The 24,750-nt window shown below is 34.3% G+C and overlaps 1 protein-coding gene across 1 annotated transcript; it reads right to left on the reverse strand.

The window, feature by feature from the left end:
* Nucleotides 1-4,163: 4,163 nt before the first annotated feature.
* On the reverse strand, nucleotides 4,164-24,470 carry LOC144446865 (QRFP-like peptide receptor). The gene is made up of 2 exons (XM_078136709.1): nucleotides 24,170-24,470; nucleotides 4,164-5,062 (listed from the first exon to the last, which is right to left on the reverse strand). Exons 1-2 carry the CDS (start codon nucleotides 24,468-24,470, stop codon nucleotides 4,164-4,166), a joined length of 1,200 nt encoding a protein of 399 aa, XP_077992835.1.
* Between the last annotated feature and the right edge of the window lie 280 nt (nucleotides 24,471-24,750).

A 24,750-nucleotide genomic window follows, 5' to 3' on the forward strand; every position in this document is an offset into this window, starting at 1 on the left:
GGTTGTCCAGTACTTACTATAAACGTAATGAATTATGAAAAGTCATTACTTATTCAAGACACGTTCTACTGCTAACTGCAAATCTGCTATGTTATTAAATAATTTGAATGGAAATCTCACTGTATATATATATATATATATATATTATATATATATAACAACACCCCAGCAAAAAACAAAAGAGACAAACATCTTGTCACCACAGAAAAAAGTTTAAATGTGTCCTTTCAGAAACATTCATAATTATAATATGTTTCATTCATTTCTTACTTGTAAGATGTTGAAATAAATGTGCCATATTTGAGATAACTTTAAGAAATGGCTTAATGTGTCACAATCTGTGTTTTATAGACTTTTTATTCAAGTGAAACCTCGATTAAACTGTTGTGGCATAATGTTAACATTGTTGCATTCTATGACATTACAATTGTCTTCTTGTATTGTAAGAACAGTTGATTACATGATAGAATTTCCTCAACTTGTTTAATACGTAATTTATAAATTACAACATCGGATCATATATAAGCCAGATCTTAATACCAGCTTTGAGTTCTATCAAACTTAGGTGATTGGTAAGTATGCCTTAGTAAGCAGTATACTGGGGGCACCTTTTAAATATGCAGGGAAATTTACGCCTCGAAACGTACATACTAGCTTGTGCTCATTTAAATATGTAATCAAGCCTGTGTTAGGATAATTTCTCTCTGTGGTATGTATGTATGTATGTATGTATGTATGTATGTATGTATGTATGCATGCATGCACGCACGTACGCATGTATGTATGTATGTATGTATGTATATTTCTACCGTTATTTATAACTATGAGCAAAAAGCTATTTCACCTCTGTCAAATCAGAAAATTATTTTTGTTATTTATGGTATTTATGAATTGTTCCCATGTCATTGCGGTTAGTGGAGTATGAATTGAATGCATATCCAGCTTTAACGATATGTAGAATGAATCAAATTTTACGATCTGCAGCATGCCTAACAAACAATATGATGTATTAAGAAATTCAGCTTACTTTGACCTAGGTTGTTATAAAACAGGAAAGTGACATGCCTTCTGTCTCCGTGTAAAGTATAATCTGTCACGTTGTTGGCAGGATAATACCTATAGTTTGTTTAAGTTCAGGGCAAGTACTGCCACGTTATCGTATAAAGTTATGCTAACCTTGAAAATAGTTTATTATAAAAGCAATACCGTAGATGTACAGTTTTATGGTTGATGAATATTTTATAAGCACGTTTGAATAACGAAGAGACCGTTTGGACATTTTCTAGAATGACAGACACATTTACACAAGTATAACACCATGCATTTTGCGAGCTAACGTCAAAAGACGTAGTTGGTAAATGTGCTGCAAAATGTTTTTCCATATACCTCGTAATATGTATCCATGTTACATACAAATTTAAAGACGCATTGCTAAGGAAATTATCACTGTGTCAACTCACTCTCTCTCTCTCTCTCTCTCTCTCTCTCTCTCTCTCTCTCTCTCTCTCTCTCTCTCTCTCAACAATCAACTTTCTAATTACTCGATATTTAAGTGTAAGGGATAAGTTGCAGCGAGGGAATTTTATGTTACAAGATATTTTTGAAATAGACATGAAATGTGATAATCACATTCTAAGTTGCGATAATCACATAGCCCAGTCTTCTAAGCATACTTCTAACAGGTTCAGCAAATCAGTGGACGTGTATACGTACAGCCTAAGGGAACGCCGCCAGTTAACATTCCTCGAATGGTGTGTTGTATTCTCCTGCCTTGGATAAATTGACTACTGAAATTCGAGTGCACAAATTACGAATTATTGTTATCATCACTCTCTACTTGTATGTGGTGACCATGACGTGGACGAGAACACTTATAACACTTGACTCGTTGTTCAATGTATGCCATATTTTTGACTAACTTCGAAAGGACATCCACATAGTCCATATACAAATAAAGTCTTAATATAAGTGTTTTAATGAGAGTGAGTAGATTCTTGACCTTTCGATCGGAATATTGTACGCCGATTCTTATCAAACTATGCTAAAGTCGCAGGGTATTGGAGATGCAAAGTATACAATCAAGGTAAAAATAGTCTTGATTTACTTATTTATTCTGAAATATTGATGATGTACCCATATCAATAAATGATAACACGAGACTGAATATGTATTGACATGCAATTTAATTAATAGGCACAAATGATTAGTTATAATTACGTTGTCATGACATCCAATAAGACAAATAAGAATTACATTGCAATAATGTCACATGATATCAGATGACAAGACATTCATAAAGAATAGTACTGCACTAGACGAACTAGATGTCTAGATACAGATACGACGTGTAGACATATTGACAGAAATGGCATAATTCATGTGACTTCGGCTTCTCAGAATGTTTATAAAAAGTACATTAGTAATAAGCTGTTTTGTGGAAAAACGAGGTGTTTAATAATATCTGAAAATTCGTAAACGCAAACGAAAATGTGTGGGTAATTCCTATAAATATTTTATTCAAGAATATGAGATAAGTTAACATCGTCCGGTGCGTAGTGTACAAAACAGTAATACCTAGGTGAGGATAAACATAAACATTTCTTTTAGCTAAGATATCTTGAGAAAAATTACTGTACTTTAAAATTACACATACATACATACATACATACATACATACATACATACATACATACATACATACATACATACATACAAACACATACATACATACATACATACATACATACATACATACATACATACATACATACATAAGATAGCTGGAATATAAATATGTATGTGCATACACAAATGTAGAAGACATACATGCTAATAAAGTAAGTACTATGATATTTATATTTTGAGTTTTATCCACAACGAAAAGTGAAGCAATATCCACGTCGTCTTCTCCAATAATACACTTGTTATTGAAATGATTATTTCGATGTCGCAAGTTATACTTTAAAAATACTGCCAATGACACTGTAGCACAACTGAACATTTTAATAATGTTTATCCATATGTTAGTCCATGCTAACAATAGGTGTCCATTTGCTGAATCCAGTTGCCTATCCAACCATGTTGCTATCTTTGTGATATACGCGATCATTTGGCTGTTGCTTTGGGCGTGGTCATGCTGCTAGGCAAATTTACATACATTTTTTTAAATGTTTATTCAATTGTCTATTAATCCCCGTTGTTATCTACGCAATATATGTGATTATTTGGCTGTTGTTATGGGGTGGTCTTGTTGCTAGGCACATTTGCATACACTTTTGGAATGTTTATTCGTTTGTTTTCCAATTCCTGTTGTTACCTTCGCAATATACATGATCATTTGGCTGTTGTTATGGGCGTAGTCTTGTTGCTAAGCAAATTTACATACATTTTTGAATGTTTATGCAATTGTCTATTAATCCCTGATATCTTTGTGAAATACATGGCCGTTTGGCTGTTACTATGGGCGTGGTCATTGTTGCTAGGGATTTTTGCATACATTTTTTAAATGTTTACTCACTTGCCTACCAGAAGATGTTGTTATTTCAGCAAAATATACTGCCATTTGGTTGTTGCTAAGGGCGTGGTCATGGTTGTTTTGAAGAAAACCTGCAGAATAACACTTTCAGAAACATCTCACCAAGTTTCAGATTCATTGACCAAGTACTTTTTGAGATATAAGTTTTTGACCAAAAATGAACATTTCTACACCTAATTTGTATATCACGGAATCATTGTATGCTTTTGACCTAAAAGACACATTTCTAGCCATAATTTGCATATCACTGATGGGACCATCATATCATGAACAATTCTTAGTAAAAGCAACCTGAAGAATGTTTCACCCAAAGTTCAGCCCAATCTGCCCAGCAGTTTTTGAGTTGAAGTTTTTTGACCAAAGATCACATTTTTTTAACCAAATCACAAACCGGTGGACAGACAGATGCCGGGCGATGCCAATAGCACAACTGAACCTCAGTTCAGTTGTGCTAAAAAGTAAATGCTGGATTTCATTTCTCGGCATTGTCCTTATGCTTCTAGAACATTTCAAGGATCAGAAGAAGAGTTTTATACGACCATGCTAAACTAAGATAAACACACATATTATTCGTCTATTTGAAAATGCGTTCATATGTAGCATTATTGTTAAATACCAGAAGATGATTTTATAGGACTGTTCCACTTGATATTGTCATGGAGCCAGTGCCAGACGTCATTGTCCCACTCCTTTTCATTTGTTTCTTTAATCCAAGAGCCCTTAAAAAAGCAGATCGAAATTTAGTAGACATAACATTGTAAATAATTGGATTGATTGAAGAATTGATATACGTCAGAACACGACACGAAATAACCAGCCTGTAGACACCCTCTATGCCGAGTGTCATCTGTTGTTCAGCAGTGCCATATTGGAACCAAAGGCTGACAATCCGTTGTGGTAATAAACACAGAAAGAATGTAATAACTACAGTGATTAACATGTACACAACCCGACTCCTTGTTCGTTCTTGCTCTTCAAAAGGATCCCTCTTTCGAAGCTGAGTGGTCCGATTGTACCGTCGTGCCATGACGTCTCGTGGTCCTTTATTTACCAAACTATCCATTTGAACCCCTGAAGTTTCTGTCCCTTCTTTTATAACTTGTTTGCCTCTATTGTGGTTTCTTGCTACTTTATTCCGGATCATTGACATGCTACGATGTAAAGTAAATGCAACTTTGAGATACATCGCTCCAAGCACAAAAAGTGGTATGACAAAGAAGAGAACAAAACAGGAAATTATATACACCTCTGCAAGCAACGAATTTATGAATGTCCCACATTCGTAGAGGAGGTCACCACTAGGAGAAACGTCATATGCAGAGTATTTCGCCATAAACAAGTAGGGGACACTTCCAAGACAGGAAATAAACCATATCATTGAACAAAAAACAATGCATCGTTTAGGGGTGATAGTGTACTTTGCTTTGAGAGGGTAACATATCGCCACATATCTCTCGATGCTGATAAAAGCCAGAGTTAACACGGAAGCTTGAGCTGCGGAGTATTCCAAGAACGGGATGAGTTTACCTGAAATAATGACAAAAAAATGGATTTCAATTAAAATAAGAATAAAAGTATATGCAACTTACAAAGAAGTTATGTGGTTAAAATTATACAATACTTAATTAAACATAAGAAAAGTGACTCATACAAAATTGGTCACATTGAGCTTCCTTTATCGACAACAACAAAATTACATAAGAAGGAAGCTTAAGATATGCACTTTCAAAAAATTATATTTAATCTATTAGATAGCTTAAAAAGCTATCGTAAAAGTTTATAAGAAACAGTATTATTGTACGAAAGATCCTGTATTACAAATACATCCGATATCATTTGAAGATGAGGACATGGTAAAAAAAAGAAGAAAAAAAAGATAATTAATGCGCAAGAGAATACGGCGACGGGACTACCTCCAGGCCCCTCACATCAGTGTAGATGTTCATAAATATATAAATCGGTGTTAAAACAACGTTTAAGGACCTACACAGATGCAACACGTATGGCATAAAATCAAATAACCTTGTGGGTATAGATTAATGGTAGACTGTACGTCGGGATTGGTGTCCACTGTGACAAAACCATATGCTTCAAGATTCCAATGATTATGCTCTAGATACATATAGACTTCAATTCATGGCATGGACGGCGTCAATATATCCCATTTGATTGTTATTTCGTCTAATGTACTTTTTCCTTTAGTCCATTGCATTGCATACCTCTTAATATACCAGTATACTTCGATTATTAAAAAAATGCATCTAAAGATCCAATTGTGATAACCATTTACAAGACAATTCCTAAAGCTGGATTAAAATCTAATCTTTCAAACGCCATCGCAGCCTACTACATTTTAATACACTTTTAATACTTACCCCAGCTTACCATTGAAGAAAATATCTTTATTCATTAGATGCCTTATTTATACAGTGAGTTAAAGTTCATACAGTGAGTTAAAGTAAAACGTTATATTCCATTAAGCCATGCCAGCTTAGCAGTGTTAAATCTCAGTACTATCTGGCCTTGATTGGTACGAAGACCTCTATGAACCTTCTGCTTAACCTGATTAATACAAGTGGTTAAAATCAGACTACTCCTGCTACATTGTCTTTGCCAACTTTTTTTCTGAATCACTATGAATGCCACTCTGCTGAACTACAATATGCCACCTTTAATTTCGCAGGATTCTTATTCATCTTCACTACTCACATTTAAGAACAGAAGGCTGATTTTGTGAAAATTAGTACGATTCAAACAGTCACCATGTTAATTAAGACAATAATGGCATAGGAAGTATACGTGTTAGTCAAAGTGGTGCTCGCAATAAATCTTCATAAATAAAGTGTGATTCAGTGTTGAGTTGATTACGACAAAATGAAAATTAATGTATAAGGATAACCAGGTTTTTTCACCCATGTTCCCTCGAGTACAGTTACTTCACTATTAATAATACCTTTGCTATTGAAGCAGATTTAGAATATCCCATATGCACCATTATAGTACTTGACTACATCAAGCAAATATCGGAAGTAAACCGAGAAATTGTATAAAATTTGCAGTCTTATTTCAGGCTCTATTAGCTTGCAAAGGATTGCAATATTTCTATCGCTATTTAATCTTGCTTAAGTGGAGTAAAGTAACGAATTTTCAATTTATATTATACAATTCATACATAGAAAAATCGAATAACCCTACTTGATGGAGAGATCTTTTATTATGAAATGAGATTATACTTTGCGATGAACATGAATTGAGGAAATGCAACAAGACATCTCGTAAAGGAACAGGCATTTGTCACGTCCAAAGGAAACCAATCTATTGTAAGTTATAAGACTTCATAAAACTGTAAAATACGCGTCTCGTTGAAGCAACACGTGCAACGAAACTTACCTACTTCTTTTCGTTGGTAGGCCCGTGTTGTACATCTTAACATAATATAGATTTTAAAATGTTTACGCATAGTATACTAAGTTCAAATTACTGAACAGTTGGCATAAATAAGCTGGTAAGTTGTATCTCCTGTCACAGAGGAGATTATCTGGTGTCGAAACTGCTGAACCACTGTGGTCATGTCGTGACTGTTGGGTGAACCACTGTGGTCATGTCCTGGTTGTTCAACCACTGTGGCCATGTCCAGACGGTTCAACCACTTTGGTCAGTCATGTCCAGACGGTTCAACCACTGTGGTCATGTCCAAAAAATGTACAAGACCCATGTCAAAATATTGAATTTTCTGTTTTTATTAAATTTTTGGCCAATGACAAATCACTTTCACCTCTTCCAGCTTGAGTGAGTTCAACTAACAAGCAGTCATTACTGCAAAGGATGTGTAGTCCTGCGGTGAATTTGTTTTAGAACACATAATGTTTATGGAGCCTCAGTTGTGTATTTATTTGAAATACTGTTAATATATCATTTGGACAGCTCGGAAAAGCATTTTATGTTTTTCTCTCATTTCCAGTCAGCCCTACTAAAAGAAGTAGTACCATGACATCTCGCGTTTATACAACTCTCATTTATTGTTACCGTTTTTTCTTCCGTTAGGAAGAGATATATTTATGGATGGAAGTCTGTGTGTCTTTGTGTGTGTCTGTCTGTCTGTGTCATCGTTTTCTCCATAACGGCTTGCTCAATTCAAACATAATTTTGAAGACGTATTCCGTAGGGTAATGGCAAGGTTATGGTAAAAATCCCGTGAATATTAATGAGCAATCTACGTAATTAATGATTTTCTGTAATTAGGCTATATCTCAAGAATGCACGCTTCAAATTCATTATAACTTGGTACACACATTTGCAATACCAAAGCGCACCTGTCCTGAAAATATTACTAGATTTTAGTTTTAATAGGTTATTGGCATATTTTCGATTGGCCACAAAAAAAGAAAAAAAATAGTTTCTCGTCAGGAAATGTCGTCTAAAGTGGTGCGACTTTATCACCATTTTCTAAAACACGACTGGCTCAATTCAAACGAAATTTATTGCATGTGTTCTGAAGGGTAGAACTGATTCGGTTTCGGTAAACATCCCAAGAATATTAACGAGAAATTTACATAATTAATGGTTTTCGGTAATTAGGCGATATCTCAAGAATGCATACTTCAAATTCAATATAATTTAATACATGCATTTGCGATACCAAAGCGCACTTGTCCTGAAAATATTATTGATGTAGCTTTTAGTTTTTATAAATTATTGGCATATTTCTGTAGGCCACTAAAAAGGAAACAATAGTTTCTCGTCAGGAAATGTTGTCTAAAGTCATACGACGATGCTCTTATATTTTTTTTTACATTCTCATTTGTTGAGAATGTGTTGGCCAGGAGATCACTAACAGCAATGAGCAAATAGCAATCAATGAGAAAAAATAACTTATTAAGAATGTTCTGTTGTATTCCAACAACGACAATCTCAAAACTTTGCCCTTACGGGAGACATTCAGTTTACATCTGATCTAGTTACGTTCTTGTACATTAGCTTATTTGTAGATGTAACCCCATTTGTAGTGACATGTGGTAATAGATCACTGTCGATAGCAGTAACTGTTTTAGATAAGAGAGCAATCAACTCACACAGTAAAAGGTCAAAAACATTCGTGATAAATTGTATGCATTAGTACATGTGACACAAACACGAACGTATATGCTCCATTTGCCATTTTATGTCAATTGATATTCTGTAAAAGTATTCGTCATCACACTCCATTCCATCAGATCCTTATACAGTGATTAATATCATTCATACAAATCTGTTCTCTTGTATAGTTGTATTCTCTAACCTTAAGAAGGTGTTGATGGTTTGTCAAAGTCTGAATTCAACTAATACCAGTATTGAATAATTCATAAGCTGGAAGTATAGCGTCTTTGGAGTACATGTGCACCAGTGGAGATGATAAAATATATCGAAGCTCAGACTCATTACTTTGTAGAGTGTAGCTGTCATTTTGCTTTGTTGTGCATTTAGATACGAGCGTTTTATGATAAATCATAAGAGCATTTCGCGTTCAGTCTATTCCTACTCATAATGACGTCTGAATAGCCACAAAATCGGGACGTGTATCGAGAAATGAGAGAAGCATGACCTGTCAAATAGTGTATTCCTGCTGTTACTTAATTTCGCAGTTACATACTTTTGGCAAGTATAAGTTTTTTTATGATTTTACTTTTTATATGTAACATTATAAACCATTTTGGAAATTTAAAACGTTAAAAAACGGTAACCAATTTATGTTACACATTTAGGTATACCTAATGCTCGGAGAACTCTCGGTGACATTCGGATATTGTTTATGGCAGGACCAACTGCCTAATTAGACTAATAAAGCCATAACATATGAATAGTGACCAGAAAATGATGAAAGTATACATAAAACTCTCGATGCATTATATATATATATATATATATATATATATATATATATATATATATATATATATATATATATATATATATATATATATATATATATATATATATAATTAAATGAAGAAAGGGTAGCTTGTTACTTTGTTACATTCGATTCTCCAGTGGCCACTTCGCATTCACCTACCTGGCGAGTGTGACCAGCCATACTGGCCATACGAAACAAACTAGTAGTGGGGAATCGAATGTAACAAAGTAACCAAGCCATCTTTTCTTAATTCAGTTATTAAGCTCTACATCCGTACCGAGCACTGTACACCAGAAGATCTTGAACCACACCACACATTTGTATATATATATATATAGTTTTGCGCTCTGCCACTGAGTTATATATATTGCGCACTGCCACTGTGGTATAGAGCACTGTCTTAGCAGATTGATACTCACCGAGTTATATATATATATAATTGTATATAATTATATGCATACATTTTGAATATATATATAATTGTATATAACTATATGCATACATTTTGAATATATATATATATATATATATATATATATATATATATATATATATATATATATATATATATATTCAGTGATCATAACTATACGAACAAACTTTGTGATATAACGACTGAGGGAAAATCGGAATAGAGGCGAGAGACGTCATCGAAAATGTTGGTGCACAATAAAGAGCAGATAAGCTGGTATAATGTAGTCACGACGTGAAACTTGAGTTTGAGATGACGTCTCCTACGTAAACCATTTCTCACGAACCCTGAAATAATTAGACGTTTCTGTCATTCCTTGTACAAGAGATGACTTAATAACACAACATCTCAAACATACATACATAACCCTGTTTGGAATTCAGTCACAATCGATCCAAATTAATTTAATGAAATCTTGCACATCTACATATGTACATTACATTTCTTGGCGTAGTTTATATGACTTAAGACTTGAATCCCGTGTGACTTGTTAAAATATAGATAAATCACATTGATAGAGTCAAATAACATGTCTATCGAATCATGTCTAGTGATTGACTCGGGCGGGGCTCTCAAATCTCAAAGACCTATAATGTTACCATTTTTAGCTTATTTACATTCCCGTAACTTGTATTTGTTACTGGCCATTAAGATTGTCACTCAGTATCTTGGGTTTCATGACATTGTTAATTACTAAATTCACAGATCGCTACTCGAGAGTTGACTTTCTCTCAGTTCTCGACCTTCCTGCTAGAAGGACTTACATCTACCTAGAAATGTCGTATAAGTGTAACTCAATTATATCCCTTCCTAGCAGTAGAAAATAGTGGTGTGCACTATAAAATGTACAATTCCTTATAAAATCGTGAGTGAACCGAGATGTCTAGCAGTATTTGCGTTTAAAGTAAATGTATTCAATATCCACTGAAGTGTAATATTGAAAAGGCTATCGAACTAAGTTCAACATAACACATACACTAGTGAATAATCTGCAACTACAGCTCATAGGTGTCTCCATAGTAACATAAGGGGTTGTGATTCAAGAGATAATGCGAGTATCAGTATATCAGTTTCTTTGAATGTTATTTGAAGCTTTTGCAATTTAAATCCGAAACGGAAATTTTTGAAACAGACAACGAGCATGTACAATCATTAAGCATTCTTTAGACTTCGCGTCATCGTCAGGCGAATGTATGTATTGGATTACACATCCATCCTTAATGTATTGATTCCGCTTTGCCGAAAAAGCTATCGTTTACCATAACATAATTTTGATACCACTTGTGAAAATGTTCAATTATAGAACATGACATCAGTGGTGTAAATAGTGAATATGTGTTTATATACTGAAGTTACCAAAATAAGTTATATGTACAAAAACTGAAAAGAAAGTGGGGAGAATTACATAAACATCTATCGTGAGGGGCGTGAAATCGCATAATTTCCTAACGAACCAAAATGGAATGAAATTTGGATGTCTCGGAGACGAGATTTTGATATGTACTTTTGACACATATAAAGTCAGGTAATTATCTCACTGTCAGCTTTCCTAATGTTTACCTTATAAGTAATATTATTAAGCACGACCCTAAAAGTCACCGACATGACGTCACATGACGAATGGATAATATTTGCGCGTCACGCTGATCGACAAGGGCGAGTTAGAGATCAAGAACTGCTCAGACTTGTACATAATTCCTATATTCTCCATTGTTCGCCCCTTTGTCAGAAATATCCACATAAAAATTATCCTGAATCAGTTCTTTATTTCTGTCTAAAAACGCGTAATATCGAAATGCTGATTAAAAGTATCACAGCTTTAACTTTTCTTTCTGTTTGTGAGACTCAGTGAAGCAAGATGCTAAAACAAATTTCTAATCCGGCTGGAAATGCTCACATTTCGAACATATATGGTTTAAGCAATTTCTAAAACGATCAATTGTAATTTAAAGCTGCACTACGTACAACTTGATTACATTGGTATCTGCTTTGTTAGACAACATTTTCTCAATAGTATCGCAGGGAACCTGAGAATCTTTACATTCTCAACAAATGTCACAGTACATGCTGTGGTTGGCCAGGAGATCACTAACAGCAATGAGCAAATAGCAATCAATGAGAAAAAATAACTTATTAAGAATATTCCAACAATTGTCTGTAGGAACGACAATCTCAAAACTTTGCCCTTACGGAAGACATTCAGTTTACATCTGGTCTAGTTACGTTCTTGCACATTAGCTTATTTGTAGATGTAACCCCATTTGTAGTGACATGTGGTAATAGATCACTGTCGATAGCAGTAACGGTTTTAGATAAGCAATTTCTAAAAAGATCAGTTGTAATTTAAAGCTGCACTACCTACAACTTGATTAAATTGGTATCTGCTTTGTTAGACAACATTTTCTCAATAGTATGGTAGGGAACCCGAGACTTTTCCTATAAATCAATGCCCCCCCCCCCCCCCCATCGACCAGAAAAAATTGCATATGCACACAAAACGTAATCATTGACGAGGCATGTCATCAAAAAAGTATGTGACAATCGCTGTGATTGAGTATGACATAGCTTATGCAAATTTACAATAATATCCAAAACCAACATGAAATCGGTAATTATATAGGTGTTCAACATTGCAATAATATGACAGCCGTGTTAACGTTCTATTCAATGCATGAGTACATATATGTCCACCCATTTAATCAAGTCAGTTACAACTCAGAAATTAACTTTTTTAACGGAGATTAGTAAAAATATATTACGAAAACTCTTATAATACAATTTGAATACCCCCATCTTCCAATCTTAATGTCGAAGGTATACATCGGAAGGAGTATACACTTTATGAATAATTCAAAAGTGATCTACAGAACAACATGAAAAACAACCACAATATTCGCCTATTGGGAATTATCTGAGGTAAGATTACAAATAGCTCCTATTATAACCCCTGAGATTATGTCACTGGTTTATATATCATAATTGTTCATAATTGATCGTTCTGTCTTCTTTACTAATCCCCTACTTGAGGTTTCATTTTTCACCACCGTTGACATTTGTCTGAACTGATTTTCAACACCAACTGTACGCAAATTGCATCATTTTTTTCAAAATTTCATTTTCATTACGTCTTTCTTCGTATAAAACATGGATATTTAAGGAAAACTATGCATGGAATTATCAGCTGTATTTAGTACAACTAAAAAAGTCGTATGGCTCACTTCTAGATTTTCTACAAGGAACGTTTTGAGACTTTTTCTATTCAATACTTACTATATTGAGTGTCTGTGTACATTAAATACGTACGAATGTATGAATAAGTAATTTGAATTGTTTTCAATTGAATACAATTTTATATATTCACTGAAAATTGTTAAGATACCAATTAACTGACGCACAAATGTTAATAGGTTAATGACGGTGAGGTGCTGAATTTATGGTACAGACCCAAAAACCGTATTTATTGTACCATATTATGTATACAGTTCCACAAATACATTACCCGCAGGTGATTATATACTGTTCAATGTGTGCGGTATTATGCGCACTTCGTTATATCAATTGAAAGGGCTTCCAAAAACGTTTGAGCTGCAGGTAGTATACTTTAATATGGTGGTCATGCCGATGCATCTTAAAAAGCCTTCACACAGGCTTAAGGTTTAGTGGACTAGATCTGCCACGGATTGTACTGCTGTAAGAATTACACTATAACAATAGGTTTAATAAACCATGATGATCTGACCAAAGCTGTATCATCTAGACGTAAAATTCTAATCAAGCAATGCAATCATAGAAACTAGACTACTCAGGGTGATAAGCACATATTTATAGTTGGAATTTTCATGACACCATTGAAACTTTGATCGTTGAATGCAGTGCGTGACCAACATCGGCCAAGTAAAACAATATTAAAATAATCTATCTAGAGAAGTAATAATTCTTTTTTTTTTAAAGAAACAGAAAACCAACTTCAAAATCAAATGTAATTCTAAATGTGTATTGCTTAACAGGAACTTGTCGATTAAAATTAAAGAAAAAGAGAAAGAATGGGACTCCATCGGAGCTGCTGTTTCCACAGTAAAATGCATTCTCGTTAAGTCTGGTACACAAGGTTATACAGTGTTGACCACGACATTATCTTCCACGAAATGTAAATCTTTATGCCTTGTAAATGTTTAATTAGCGTTGATTTTTACCTTCTGTTCGTGTGGCAGATGAACCATTTAGTATCACGAACATTCATGAACATTATTACTACACAGCTTGACAGACTCTATGCATGATGATGCAATCGAGCACCAAATGCAATGTTTTGTACGTATACAGCCAAGCCAACATTTTACTCCGTACATTTTCGCACTGTTCAGTTGAAGTTAATGCTAGAACTTTTTGCTCGAATATGTACTGCTCACAGCCTTGGTCATTGTACAATAAGAAGAGTCTTAACAACCTTAGAGTTGGTTACAACAATGCTTTCCGTATTTTGATGAATTACTCGAGTGATTGCAGCTCTAGTTTAATGTTTGCACAGCACACAATCCCTACCTTTGGGGTGGTAAACTGTAAACTGGTGTACAATCTTTCTGAACGAATAATAATAATAATAATAATAATAATAATAATAATATACCGATAGCGACATTAGACATCTCATTATGTCTTCGAGGATAGCGTTCGCTCTTAAGATGAGAAGAGAATTGAAACAAAACATCGTAACTATATAATGATTAGTGTTGCTTCAGTTCTCGTAGAGATAAGTTGCAGGATTGTATTTTGAACAGATGTTCTGATGTTGTAGATGACACAACAGGGACTTATTAAAAAAGAGCCTAACGAACGAGTCGATATTCATATTCATTTGGGATCTTCAAAGGTTGTGCACGTGAACCGAAAAGTACATCTAGACTCTGAGAAATCAAACATTTGTAGGCTTAATCGCATCGTTTCACTTCAAGCATTCTTTTTGAGGAAACATGATCGACAGAAAAAATTATTTGTAGCCTCACATGTGGCAACGATAATATTTTAGTAATTTAACATTAAATTGTTTGACAGGTTAAATTGCTGATGTCATTTCTAAGAATAATTCATTTGACTATACCGAGGAATTATTGATAATGCAATTTTGAGATATGATAAATTCCATTATATGTGAAGACGATAAATTATCGAAATGTATTACATTGCCACGGTTTTCATCTAATTTACGGTATGGTCAAAATTGCTAGATAAGACGAAAGAAATTCTCCTTACATAATGACAGAAAACTTCATTATGCAAACATACACCAACTGTTCAACTTTGCATATTCTTAGCATGTAAGTTTTTACCAACAATATTTAAATATTCTGTACCAATATAGAAAAATTTCATTTATTACAGATTTCATCTCAGCATGCAACCGACTAGACAATCTCAAGCAGGAACTATAGTTTTCATTTAAATGGCCCCTCGCTACATCTGCAGAGAAAGCCGTGATATAAATAATTTATGATAAGTGATTACCTCATACTTATTAGTACAAAGAGGTGTGTCTTCTAATTACTGTCACCTGATTCAATAGATCACACGACACAGGCCAAATGTCGTCTACCAGTTCTTATGGATCGATACGACGATGTATAGGTGGCAGGCTTTTTCCACCATAGATATTCCATCTTTCATAACTCAATATCGGAGAAGTTGCTTTACGTAGAATTGTTCAAAGTTATATTTCAAGGCCCCTAAGCATACAGCTGTGTTAATCTTGTCTTTGTTCCCCATTTAAAGTGTGTTTGACAAAACATAACAATAAAACATAAACAAATTGACATATAGGTATGACCAATTAGCTTTTGACCCATCTAGGTGAGAATAATACATTGCAAGTAAGGAGGTAAAGGTGTCATAATCATGATATTAGGTAATGGTAATCGCAAGATGTTTACATGTCCCACTAACTAAACACAAAGTCACACGGGGTTGCTTTAAACATTAAACATGCATCGATTCCACAAGAAGGAGAAATACATCATCCACTTTTCACTTGAGTTGGTATATAATATCACAGCATTGATATAAGGCACTTGGATATCATGCCCAGCCCGGTCGATTTTTGTGTTCGAAAAATATACATCCGAAATTCATGTCATAAGCTAAACACTTGGAAATAAAAGAAAAAATATGAACCCAATGTCAAGTGAAAGGTTTGATCAGTCAAAATGATCTGTGGAGGAACAATATGGAATTATTTTTTTTATAACTCAATAACTCATTTAATTTTCACCAATAAAAATGACAGAACTTAGACTGGGAAAGTGTACATGGCAAAAATATAATTTAGTATTGCATGGTCACCCTCCCTGGTGAGGGCCATGGAAATAGTTCAGTGGAACTAGTCTTAATCCAATGGCTCAGAAATACAACATATAAACTACAAAACAGAAAATAAAAATAAAACAAAAACATCTGAAAACAAGTTTTCTGTAAGAAATATATACACTAAGTTACATACAAAATGGAATGACTTTCATCAGTAAATAATGCCCTTGTCTAGTTTTGTGAACTGACGACATCAACAACTTGTTAGTTGTCCCCACTGATTCGGGACTTTAATAAATGTCCAGATAGCTTCACCTTTCATCACTTCTTCAGGCAAATCGATTGACGTTACATGAGCTGCCTTCATGCTCAACGACTCTAACTTTCCCACTCGTGCTTTGATCTAGCGCAATGAGTTGTGAAATAATAATGGCGATTGAAAGGGGTTCGTCCAGGATTGTCCCGAAGCGACGTTTATCGAGGCAAATAGGGCTCATTCACAGGCTAAGGTTTTTACACTACCCTTTGGCAGGAATGGAAACCAAAAAGATCTTTAGCAGAGAAGAAGTCCTTGATAATTCTCTTCTGGACCGGGCGAATGTGACTAAAATTAAACTTGCGGAGTTAAAAGTCAATGCTGTCATTCAGGATCCATTGTCGCAACTGTTATATGATTGCATTATTTCAATACTAAAATGTAAATTGCCACGCTAATGCTTTGACAACTGTGTATTATAAGTTGCCACACCCAGCCATCAGGAATGTTAAAATATGTACCTTCTCTTCTTGGCAACAATTTCGGTACAACCTAGAGGATTTGTTTTTTATTTTATTTAAATTGTGATAGACCAGTTCAAAGTTAACCTTTTGATCAATGGTGTGAATGTGCGTTCTTTCGGTCGCCACTCTATCCTGTACTTCATAAAACTCGCGACATCCATTTGGTAAGTATTTGGCGATGCGTTCAGTAGGCATGTCTAGCTGTATTACATTTAAATAGAATAGTTTTGGGCAAGATGTGTTAATCTTTCGGAACAAGTCAAACATTGCATATTCGTTCTTGACATAATATACTCATAACTATTTCAGTGAAACAACTTCAAGAGCTGCAACAATACAAATCTTAAGAAAGGTGATATGTGATCAATCCATTCTTTACTGTATGGTATTTTCACCAACTTGACCTTTCTAATCACAACATAGTATCTTCCCTTTTTATAGTCATTAACAGACCATGCCGCTAAGCAGAACATAGTCCGGATGATGGATGCCACTATATTAAGGAGTGCTTTCAAAGTGCCAATTGCAACATTAAAGACAGTACTTTCAGAATTTAACTCTACTCCTAAGATCATCGGATTAACAACAAAAGATTTCTTTGAGAGTACCATTTTGTATTGAAAAGTTAAATTGATTATCACTTCACATTACCACCACTGAGTCTGACTTTTGATTGAATTCAACAATTTAAATAATGAAGTCATTAGCACATACTGGGAGTGTTTTATGCAATACATTACCATCATTTTGTAGAAGGGATTCTTTGTGCAGTAAACTGTAAGGGCTAACTGTTACTAACTAATACTGATCTTTCGGATTTACATGTTCTTTGTATGTAACAGAACACCAGCTGCCATTTTTTAAAAACAAACCTTAACGATTAAAATTAAGATCAAACCCTTTGAAAACATAACCTTCTTATAGTGATATACTTTTTTATTAATTGGTAAAATTAGTCATTTAAATTAAAAGCTGCACCAACAAGCTTTTTTTCATCTGTACTGTACATATGTATCAAATTAGGATTTGAAGCTTGCACTCTAGATGTAATCTGATTACTTAACATCAATCATTATGCAAATCAACCATTAATATTCATACGATGTTTAACAAAATTTAATTAATTCCTGCCAATACCATGATATGTAGCAGGTTTCATTAGGGTTGGTGTAGAAAGTTTGGGATAGTGAGAAAAGACAGACAGACAGCCAGCCAGCCAGACAGACAGACAGACAGACAGACAGACAGACAGACAAAAGCATAACATAATCTTCTCTTACGGAAAGTGAAATGAAATATATCCATGTCACCTTGTTTGATTCCAGTAGACTGTATAAATTGTAAAATGTATAAATTCTAAAGTAAATCTGCAGGGCAAGGCTTTGAATCTGGTAAGCATATACTTAGTTTGACTTAATCAACGTGCGGTCACTTTATCAAATATTCCCTCAGTAGTTGGTTTTTAATCATAGAGTTCTTGTTTTGAACGCAAACTATTTATATTAACTTACGTGACTTGTCTACTCGAAATAGATTGTATGGGGGGATTATCAGTTGATTTACAGACTAGATATAGCCATAATGTCAAAAACATTCGGCTTATCAACTCTGTAATTTGATTACTGGATACGGGGATACATGTATATTATGTGAATTGATGTATTTGTGATCGAATATATGGTAATACGCTGACTGAATTCGCTTAACGATTTATTACTTTCAATTCTTAAAAGCTCATTACAAGTATCTTTTCATTCAATATATAAAATTCCAATTTAACACGATTGGAGTGATAAATACAAAGTCTTTCCCAATGCTTTTTCAGTATTAATTGAATGTGATCGTTAACTTTTATTGTATGGAGCTATAAAAAGTACCACCCTTATTCGCCATTTCACTGCATTTCATACTTATTTTCTATTGGTACAGTATAAATCACTGCTAGAGTTTTGCTTGGCTTAATATGACAAACTTTGCTTGGTACAAGTAGACACATGTTGTATTATCGTATGTAGGATCTATTGTAGCTACTTATACGATGGCTATTGTCAGTTTAAGCTGGTACATGGTAATCCCTATATTACGGATTTAGTAGTCACCATTCGATTTAAACTACTAGAGTACTTGAAGACGCTACTTCACATTGATGTAGATATTGCTGAAAAGCCCTATAGAAAATGTCTCAATGGCGTTTTGTTCAAAGTAATCCTACTGCTAATACTAATACGCACTATTCAACATAGTAGACAATGGTCTGTACTAAATAAGACTCAATTAAGTTTCTAATGCTGGCCCAACAAAACTCTTTTGAATCCATCATGTTCATTAGTTTTATGCTCATAGAAAATACGACGAAATGCGATAGATTTATCTGTCTTGTAGTGTAGTGAAGTGGTTAGACTTCTCTTCTGACATGTTTATTTTTATATACTGCTCATTATATCCTTAGCTCTCCTACACAGATGCCACCTTAAACCAAGTTTGCAATTGTGTATAATTATCATCTTTAAAGCAACAATAGCTGATTGTTTCCTTGGCAACTTGATTTATTCTTGCATTCTTGCTGTAATTAACTTACCTTGATTCAAAATTGTCATTGTTTACGTAGAACTTGTATATATTTGAAGTATTTCGTATGATAGATACGTTTCTAATGAAATTTTGGGTGAAATTATTTGTAACGTGGTTTTAAAATTACTAGGAGGGCGTAGATAAATGAAACAACTTTTTTTTCAGTAGGGAAAGACTAGGGAATATTTATGGCCATGGTATACATATGCGATAATGACCGCGTACTTGTACCTTTTTGACTGTAGATATACAACATGGTTGTAAATGGTGTATCTCAACTTCGTGTGCACTCAGTTTATGAGATACAACATACTTAAATTCGAATATCGATTTTGTGAATGGATTCTGTATTCAATGTTTGCAATATAAAAACGAACATTTGTTGAAAAGGATATTAAAATCAGGCCACCTCCCGATATCTCTCGTCGTTTCTTTTGACTTTCAGGTTTGCTTTAGATGTTAAAGTGCTGGTTTGAACTACTTCGTGTATTCATCCAGGTGAATTTGACAACTTAATCTATCGACTGTCTGCAGCTCTAGTTACCCTGCCTGGACAAATGTTTGTCGATCTAAACATGATCTCATCCAAGGGCTAACACATTAATTTCCGTACCTTACGGCTAACAGAAGACTTTGTTGTGCACTATCAAATAGACACATTATGTTGGTAGCATAAGAAATGTAACATTGGAAATGTGTATATTTGATAATACTGTATTCACATTTGTCAGAACATAAGCCATTAGGCAAGTGTGACAATTTTAACTTAGCACGTACTTAATGAAATTGCATAAAGTGATTGTCATGTTCTTAGTAAACTAAGTTAGCATGTAAGTGGCGCCGAGAGTGGTGTTGCTTCTTGCTAAGTCTTGTTAGTTTCGCTCCTTAGAAGTGTGTTTACATGGCAACTGTTATACCTCACCGTTCTTAATAGTAAGGTATGTAACTTAGATATGTCGCTTACGTCATCATCACAGTACAACGTCTGTCAAACGTCACAATTAAACGTCAGCCGGCGGCGAATAATTTCTTATCTTTGTCAGCCGACTAGTTTTCGCTTGAATCTGTGTTGTGGTTTTCAGTATGAACCATTTTATACATGGAATATCATTATGGGAGAATATTTCCTTGCTAGGCCATCTGAACATTTTCTACAGCTGTTATCATACCTTTCCATGTACGCGTACGCAGGAAACACGACCTTGTATGTTAAACGAGTGGTTTCGAAAATTGTAACATGCTTACATTTTTTATCTAAATTACTCAACTGATGCACCGACGCGACAATCAGCGCTACAGAATTGAAAGACAAAATAAAGAAATGATAAAATATCGTAAAATATTGAATTGGAGTGATATTTGCATTACACTATAATTTGCATTTAATATGAACTATTAGTAAATATCCCCTTTATTCTATTGTTTTTGATATTCAATCGATATGTGTAAAGTATAGTTTTTACTCGTATATTCTGAAGTAGACAGTTAAAAGTTTAATCCCCTTGTAATATGGTAAGGCAAATGTTGACGGACGGAAGGCAAATCAGTAATGACTTTGATTCATTTTATTTGTCGAAAACATGCTACATACAGTATGTGTTATAAGATTTCACGGTATATTTTCCACATTCAACATATAACTGTAATATATTACGTAATAGAGATTGAACGAGCAACCGTCGTTTACATCAACAGTATCGGGTTGTTTTTTAAATCATCTCAGTTACATCTTACAAAAGTTGTCCAAATTAAAAGCGACTGCACAGAGGCATCACTCTGAAGTTTACATTGATGTCTCATTCCCTAAGGAGTATTCGATTTCATTGGCGTTGTCACGTCTTTAGGGTGTTTTCCAACTATCTAAATAATATATCGCTAAAAGTAGAAATTGGTGTTTGAGTCGTGTCTCAATGGTATGACCTTTGATGTTAGTCGTATCGCCATAAGAGATGAACTATGCAAGAAGCAGAAAGAATATGTAAACGGTAATTATATGCCTTCCGATTGAGATTTTCTAAAAAAAATTCACTTTTTGTGCTGGAAATAGCTCCCAGCGATTCAAGAGAACTTGAATGCGTCCTAAAGTAAGTGCTTTCAAATTCAAATATCAGCTTGACTAACCACATGTCAATGTGTATTCACAAATAATTATACTCTTCATATCCTTCAAGATTAGTATTATGTAAGAAAGGTTGTCGGTGGCCGAGTGGTTAAACCACTTGCCTTGTAACTCTGCGGTCGGGGTTCGGACTCATTCACAGAGTTTGATTAAATTTACAACGCTGTTAAGTATTAGAAGGGTGTCGTTCAGTTTGACTCCGAACAACGCAGGTTTTCCCCGGGTACTCCGGTTTCCTCATGCACAAACACCGAACCTTCCTGCTGTTATTGAGCAATGGCATGAGTAAATGGCATATACATGTAAATAAATGAAAAATGAATATAAGTTACTAGTTCCTCGTTGTCTTTTTCTTGACATCAGAAATCAAGAGATTACAATTCCTTTACGTTTGATTGAAGTATTTTGCTAAACTTGAAAAGCGTTTTACAAACAGCTGAACTAAGGTCTGTGGGATTACACCTATCCCAGGAGTACCATTAAACTGAAGCATATTACCTTGGACATTGAAAATCATATTTAAAGTTGGAAGTTTAGATTTGTCATTTTGAACTGATTATAAAACACACAACTGAGTACTACCCAGAATAACATCAGATTTAGTATATCGTCAGGGGGATATAATTTAATAGTAAGTCTATGGGCCACCTGGCTTTCACCTCAATCGAGTTGAGTGCAGGTGTGTATGTTGTAGTATAGGTGAGACTTTAATAGTAATAGTTACACCTCGTACATATATTAAAGTAGAGTTTTGATTTAAAATGTTCGGTAGTTAAGTGCGTCAAATAAGTAGTGTTTAATCATTATTAAATTCACTTTTCTCGTTTCAGCTGCGTCCTACCGATTCCCTATATTTGCATTTATACACATCATTTACTGTGTAATCCAGAATTCTGTTTGAAAGAGGATTTCCCTTATCAGTTCAGTCTTTAGATAGTGTATACTTAGGTTAATGTTGATTGAGCAGCACGCTGTAGAAATCACTTGCCAGGGTGAGATAGAACGGTGGAAGCATGCATATGTATAGCATGTATCATCCACGTGTATAACATATCATATAATTCTACCAATGCTCATTTGAACTACTGTTAAATGAAAATAACTGCATTTGGGGGAGAAAGCTTTCAAAGATGCATTGGTATATCGCATTTAAGATAGTAGTATTTAGAAACCCTTTAATTACAATACCTAACCGATTCTAAGGAGGCAGCGAGGGGGTTCGAACCTGTAACCTACAGGCTACTCTAACCATTCGACCATCATGACTCCACAAGGATGCATTTGTACATATAATTGTATTTGAGATAATTGTATTTGATCGGATTTTAAAATGGTAATATTAAGTTACGGTACAAATGACTTTGCCTTGGTGTTTCACTAACGTAACGTGACATTTTGGCACACAAACACTCATATAATGTCAAATGCAAAAGAAACATGTACGCCTATTAGGTCGCGGCGCACATGTACAGTGGGATGTAGAAGTAGACAGGTTGAACAGATACGTTGATTATCAGTTGGGAGATAAACAATTGCATCATTAAAATCATCGAATCCATGTGTAATGTTTTCATCAGTTCATCAGAAGCCTGCTTCTACGTAATACACTGTTAAACAATATTAATACTTACCTTGTCAATGTGACTGGGCAAAGGATCTGGCTGTGTGTTGTGTCTCTGTTATTTTTTGTCTAATACTATACTGTTGAAATTTATCTTTCTTAAGCCAGCTTTGTGTCAAAATCGAAATGTTCCATGCTTGAAACACCAAGCCAAAATCATTACTACTGTATATATTTCTACCTTTTAAAAAATATGAATAATTTTTATGGTATCATATATTAAAGTGAACTTGATGTTATAAAAAGAAGAAGCGCCTTCTATTAAAAAGGTTAAGCTTCAACTTGATTCCATTATTTGATGGAAATACTGAAAACCTCGCTCATACTACAAAAAAATGAATGTCTGGTTCCGGTAACCCGACCGAAACTAGTTTTTCACAGCCAACCCTTAACCTTTTTAGCTTATTCGAAAAAGAAATAATTGAAAAATCTAGAAAATTTGCAAAGTCGTGAGAGAAATAGTGAGATGTGATAACATTATAATCTTGTGAACAAAACAACATGGCGGAAAGTGCGAACACACCGATGAGCGATTTCTGTTGCCCTCTACGTAATGTTATAGTAAAACAACCTAAACCAGATTTCCCCCCCCCAAAAAAAATAAATAAATAAATAAATAAATAAATGAATAAATAAATAAATAAATACATAAATACATAAATAAATAAATAAATAAATAAATAAATAAATAAATAAATAAATAAATAAATAAATAAATAAATACAATACAAAAAATAAAAAAATAAAAAAAATTCACTACCTACCTGCTTTGAAATTGGGTGTTATCTGAATTTTACCATAGTTTTCATTGGCCTAAAAGCCTCCTCTGAACATATCTTAACTGAATAATTGTCTTATCAAGACAAGTAGGAAAGATTACTTACACATTGCTTCTCCTAACAGCCATGGTCTAATGACGTATGTCTCAAGAAGTGCTATCGGCATACAGAATACCAGAACCAGTAGGTCGGCTACGCTCAGATTCACAAGGAAATAGTTAGTGGAACTCCGCATGTCCTTATTACAACAAACGACGACCAGAACCAATACATTACCAAGAATTCCTAGCAAAAATATCAAGGTGTAGGCGACTGTTGCAATAGTTAGGGTCGATTTCGATAGTTGGTATTCTAAAAACAATAAGTCCGAAGAGTTAGCACTAAAATTGCTTCTCGCTGAATTCATCGTTGCTGTGATCAGGGAATATATCACTAGGTAGAGGACAAACCTACAGGCGGTATTACCACTCTGAGTAGCGAGCTCTTCGAATTATTTTTCTGCCAACGTTCTGACCTTTATATACTTGTCAGAAAGAGAGGGACTTCCCATTTGATATAGCGAACTTATGAATACATTATCATAAATGACTTTGATAGAAGACACGCTAACCCAATTAGCCAGTCACATTATGCCGGCCTATTATCTTCTGAGCACTCTCGAAACCCCTTAAGTTTCGCAACAAATC

This window comes from Glandiceps talaboti, chromosome 15, assembly GCF_964340395.1.
Source record: "Glandiceps talaboti chromosome 15, keGlaTala1.1, whole genome shotgun sequence".
Classification (NCBI taxonomy): Eukaryota; Metazoa; Hemichordata; class Enteropneusta; family Spengelidae; genus Glandiceps; species Glandiceps talaboti.